The 5,788-nt window shown below is 28.3% G+C and overlaps 1 protein-coding gene across 1 annotated transcript; it reads right to left on the bottom strand.

Annotated features, from left to right (window-relative positions):
- Window positions 1-2,211: 2,211 nt before the first annotated feature.
- Window positions 2,212-4,093, bottom strand: LOC107495740 (rust resistance kinase Lr10-like). Its single transcript, XM_016116904.3, has 2 exons — window positions 3,466-4,093; window positions 2,212-3,319 (listed from the first exon to the last, which is right to left on the bottom strand). The coding sequence occupies exons 1-2, from the start codon at window positions 4,085-4,087 to the stop codon at window positions 2,223-2,225; spliced, it is 1,719 nt and encodes a 572-aa protein (XP_015972390.1). The 5' UTR covers window positions 4,088-4,093; the 3' UTR covers window positions 2,212-2,222.
- Window positions 4,094-5,788: the final 1,695 nt, after the last annotated feature.

Raw genomic sequence — 5,788 nt, 5'->3', positions numbered from 1 at the left:
TGGTGAAGTGGATTTCTTTGATGAAGTTGGCTTTAGAGCACAAATTAATTAAATTATTAAAATTTATGTTAAAAAAAATTTCTTTGTTCGGCACAACACACAAGTTACGCTTGACTCCTTGCATAGATTTTTTATTTTTGGTGTTATTGTATCATACTTAAGTCGTCGTTTACTCGTCCTAATATCTCAAAAGAAGCAAAAATCTGTGCGCATAGGAAAATTAACTTTTAATTATTTAATGTAAATCGATTTTTTAGAATTGATTATTTAACATTTTGAGTTAAAAATTTATAATTTAGAATTTAAAATTTAAAATAAATAAAATATTTTTTAAGAAATTAGTTGACATTGACTAAAAAAATAATTATGTAAAAAATATATATTAAAAATAAATTAAATAATATATACTAAAAGTAAATTAGATAATATTTATATTCATATCTATAATGATGGTTGATTTGGTAATTATTTTTAATGTATGCAAAATGTTTTTAGTATTCTAATAATTTATTATAGTTTAAATATTATATAACATTTATTGAATTTTATTTTTTGTCTCTAAGATTTTATTATTTTATTGTGCGTTATTTTTAAAACCGTATATGTTAATTATATATTGAATTGATTCAGTTATCTTTTTTATTAAAATTTGATAATAATTATGATCAATTTAAGTCTACTTAACTCGAGTCTTACACTTTTAATACCGAAAGTCTCTTTCTCCTTATTGATTATGTAAGTTTATGTGTTTACCCACAATAATAATTAAAAAAGTAGAGTGTATAGAACTTTAATTTTGTTATTAGGAATATTTTGTAATATTCTTTTGACAATGAAGTGTTTTTTTTTTGTTTTTTGTTTTTGAAGGAATCAATGAAGTGTTAAAACTTAATCAAGTACTCAACATTCTAGCCCCTGTTTTATTTCTCTCCAAACTTTTTTTAGTCATATATATATATGAATTAAGAAATTTCACACAACCCATACAAATTAACATAAAAAGCATGTAAACTAATAATTTATAGACTTTTGTTTAATATCANTTAACTTATTTTTAAAATATGTTTTATATTTATATATATTTTATATATATAGATGAATGATTTTAATATATAATTAACATAATTGTTTTATCCAATATAATAATTGTCAAATTAACATTATCCATCTAACTACTGTATGTCCTATCACAGATGTAAGAAACGAATTTCTTGTTCTTTATTATTATAAATGAGTCTAAATTAAAACATTGAACCTAGTGCGAGACTCACGTACTAATTATATTGGAGTAGATAATTCAGAAATATTTTCGATTTGAATTGATTTAGTAATTTGTTCATTAATCAATTTAAATAAATATTAGGATTTTAAATTTTATATTATGTATATATTAACTTATTAGTTAATAAATTTTTAAATAAAATTTTAATTCATGATAGATTAATCTTATCCTATCAGAATAAAAGTATTATAAAAAAATTATCAATGATACTGTCACAGCAGATATTAAAACCTTTTTTAATTTAAGTATTTTTAGAATTTGAATTAGTTTAAAAGAAAAATAAGTTAAATAACATATATGTATGTGCATTAAATAACATATGTGCATGTACATCTTGAAGGAAAAATATAGATAAATAATTTTTAATCAATTAATTTTAAATAATTGTACTAATAATTATTAATTTTATATTTTTAAAAAATAAAATTTAAATAATCACTAATTAATGAGAATTTAAAATATTAGAATCATTTCATTAGCTTGTTGTTAAGTAGATCCCGTTGATTATCTAATGGAATTATATGTCGAATGTACCCAATTACTAATTCAACAGTAACCAACTATCATTTTTTTTTCTAAATATGATTAATTAATGGCACGCATAAATAATTAAGTAAATAACTAGTCTATTAAATTAATAAGTATTAATTTAAGGAAAAGTCTAGGAATGATCAGTTTTATTAAAATCTGGGTTAACTAGCAAAAGCACTCATTTTTGGATGAAATCTCAAACCATTGAAATCACCAATAATAATTAATTGATGGCTACAAATCACACAATTTGTTGCCCCTAACACTCCTCTTAATATAATTTATTAAACTAAAATATAATTTTTTATTTATAATGCAGAAAAAAGGAACTCTCCTTATCACTTCAGAGAGATACATGCAAACACCAAATGCAAGTTAAATGCCTAATAATATGCTATCTTAAATCAAACTAGTCTGTTTCTGGAATCACTTCCAGTTCCAAATTCAAGCATCTTGCTGGAATATTTGCACTTGAACTACTCTCAGCGGCAGATTCAAAAGGATTTGGCGGCACTTTCAACTTGTCTTCCTCTCCTTCAAGCATATGAACTACACTTTTCATGGAGGGACGGTGAACCGGGTGCCACTGGATGCACCATAGTCCCACTATTGCAAGTTTCTTTGCAATTCTAAAATCTCCATCATCGTCAACTGGAATATATGTGTCATCTCCTTCAAGCAAATTGTGTATCCAATTGGGATATAGAACTTGAAATGTTTCTTGATTCTCGTTTGTGTTTTTTCTTCCTCCAACCATCTCAAGCAATAACATCCCATAACTGTAGATATCGGATTTGTAAGATACGTTGCCGAAGTTTCTAGAAAAAACTTCAGGCGCCATGTATCCTAAAGTTCCCCTTGCCGCAGTCATGGATACAGTACTTCGATTTTTGGAGCATAACTTAGCCAAACCGAAATCTGAAATTTTTGGAGTGAAATTGTCATCTAACAAGACATTGTAAGGATTAATATCAAAATGCAGAATTCTTTGATCACAGCCTTGGTGAAGGTATTCAATCCCTCTAGCTATGCCGAGAGCAATCTGATGCATCTTGTTCCATCCAAGAAAGTTTTCCTTGTCGCTGGACGAAGCAATGAAGGTCTGGAGATTACCATTGGGGAAGAAGTGATAAACCAAAGCGCGGTGAGATCCGTCGGCGCAGTAGCCAAGCAAGCGAACCACATTGACATGGTGGATTTTGGCCATTGTTCCCACTTCATTTATGAATTCTTTGCCATCGCCGTCTGTGTTAGTGAGAATCTTGACAGCAACAAGAATTTTGTTGGACAATTTTCCTTTATATACAGCTCCGTGAGCACCTTCACCTAACTTGTCCTTAAACTGCTTAGTAATTCTCTTGATATCAGCATAAGAGAATCTTGTTGGGTTTAATGCCTCATAGTCCTTCAAAAAAGTTTCAACTCTTTGTTGATCTTCCCCTTTGTTTATGTAATAGCGATGTATATAATACAAGGCACCGAGTATTGACACAAGGAGAGCTGCACCTGCATGCCATTATAAACACATATTGAAGTAGGTACTAAAGTCACAAAAACATTAGATGCCAATAAAATTATTTATACTCAAAAAAGGATTAATTAGGAACATGTTTGGAGAGAGTACTGCAAGAGTCCATGTTTTAATTTCTCACCTGTAATGGGTAAAATAATGGGTTGATACTCCTTCCATGCTTTAGGCTTCCCTCTGTTACAGCCAACAAAGCATCCATGGCCACTAGGAAAACTTGTATTATCCCATACCAAGTTGATTGAATTTCCCTGTATCAGATTTGGCCTTAATTGCATAAGATTAGTAACCAGTTTTGTGCAGGAGACCAAGCCTGAGTCGACGGCGTCTTCATCGCCAGCCACACGAATCGGGCAAGATAAAGTATCTTGTTCCTGGGAGTCGGAGTCTGTCGAAGAACAATTAAAGAAAGTAAGGTTGGTCTCACCGTCAAGAGAAAGTTCCATATCGTCGAAAAACTCTCTATAGGATCGGAAAGGATAAAATGATGAGTAATTCAGTGTGAGAAAGAGTTCTGGAAGGCAGTGTTTGGGATCATAAATTTGTAAAGTTTGTGATGTGTAATCAATTTGACGGACGGGGAGTTTCACTAAAGATGAAGAGCCGGTTAGCTCAAGAACAAAACTGTCTTTGTTTTTTTCACAGTACAAATGGAACGGACATGGAACCGGAGGATGCTGATCCAGCTGGCAGTTCCCAAGATTCAGATTTAGAAGCAGCAGCAGAAACAATGCCGATACCTTCATTGCCAACACAGGAATGCAAAATGTGTAAAATCACTTCAACCTTGAATTCACTTGCACAAACACCAAAATATACAAACTAAGACCAATGCTAGGGGCTAGCAATTTTTGTGATTAGTAGCCATTAAATAGCCATCAACGATGATTTAATGGTGTGAAATTAGTGTTTGATTTCATCCAATAGGTCACATTTTTCTATTGGTTACATGCTGGCCAAAATTCAATAAAATTGCTGTTTCCTAAACTTTTCCACAAACTAATCCGCGTTTTACAATTTATTATTAAAAACTACTTAATATTTTTTTTTGGGACGTAAGCTAAAATTAATCACTTAACTAAACTATTAGTATAAAATATACACTTAAATATAAAATATACATTAAAAAATAATTTAAATTATATAAATTATGCTTAATTTTAATATACATATAATATTTTTATTTTTTTAACAAATCTCCCACAAAAAACTAAAAATCAATTCCCTGCGCAAATCATAAATTCATTTAAGGGTTTTACTTGTCAATTTACTATTAAGCAACTTATTATTTATCACTCTTTTTAATTAGCATGGTGACTTGCTGAGTGATCCCAAAAGTCTACCAATGCAAGTCAATTGTTGATATATTAAAATATAAAAGATAAAAGATATATTATAAACAAACTAAACAACATTTATATTTATACTCGAAATTTTAAAAATCAAATCAGTCATCAAACCATTTTAATTATTAATTTATTAATTTACTAATTTAATCATAATTAAATCAAAATAACTATTTTATAATAAATATATAAAAACATCATCATATTGTAATTTAAATATTAAAAATACACAAATTAAAAGTATAACATGAACCAAAATTATAATTATAAAAAAACATATATATAAGTTGGAAGAAACAGAGTTCTGAGGCATATAAATATTCTTTTGTTTCTTTTATATATAGTCATACACTCGGATATTCATATAAGAATGGTGGTATTTATGTCAAAACACAAAAATGAGAACCAGCAATACTAAAAAAAAAAACTGAAATTATATCAGGGCCTAAGAATATGTATGCTACACCAGCCTTATAGATACGCGTTAAGAACAAGTAATAAAAATATTTTTTAGTTATTAAGCTGAAGAGGAACTTGGCTTTACAATCTATTAAATATTCACGATTATAAGTTGATATTTTCTTACTAGAGCCAACTCTTGTCATAAACCTATCAAAACCAAAGGGAGGAAAAGAAGGACTCTTATGTTATTATAAAGGAGGTAAGTACTAATTTTGTCTTTAAGGTTTCAGCGAAAATTAAATTTTTTTTCAATCTTTTTTGTTATTAAAATTATCTTTAATATTACAAAATATTAAAAAATTGTCTTTTTTTACTTTAATTATATTTTTTTAACTAAATTACCCTTCATTATTAATAAAAATAATAAAAATTGTAGAACCTATGCACAATTACTCAAGAGGGGGGGTGAATTGAGTAATGTAACAACAATGAACCTTTTTGATGAATTTAAAGATAATATGCAAAAGTGTTATTGTACTAGTATTTTTCCAAGAGCTTAACTCAATTGCTAAGCATTTATAAGGAGCTTTTACTTTCCAATAGACACCAACTCAAATAAATTGATCAAGCTTTTCACCAATCGGACTTAAGCTACTCCTTAAGTACTTACGAAGCTACTTTTCGATCACAATTTATTTG

Source organism: Arachis duranensis, chromosome 6, assembly GCF_000817695.3.
Source record: "Arachis duranensis cultivar V14167 chromosome 6, aradu.V14167.gnm2.J7QH, whole genome shotgun sequence".
In the NCBI taxonomy this organism is placed as follows: Eukaryota; Viridiplantae; Streptophyta; class Magnoliopsida; order Fabales; family Fabaceae; genus Arachis; species Arachis duranensis.
The sequence above is the reverse complement of the archived record's forward strand: the minus strand, read 5'-3'. Positions and strand labels throughout refer to the sequence as shown.

What these genes read in the sequence shown, in the direction of transcription:
- LOC107495740 (XM_016116904.3), bottom strand. Translation starts at nt 4,087, where the DNA reads ATGAAGGTATCGGCATTGTTTCTGCTGCTGCTTCTAAATCTGAATCTT. An exon ending in CATTATTTTACCCATTACAG is followed by an intron (nt 3,320 to 3,465) that starts GTGAGAAATTAA and finishes AATGGCATGCAG; the next exon opens with GTGCAGCTCTCCTTGTGTCA.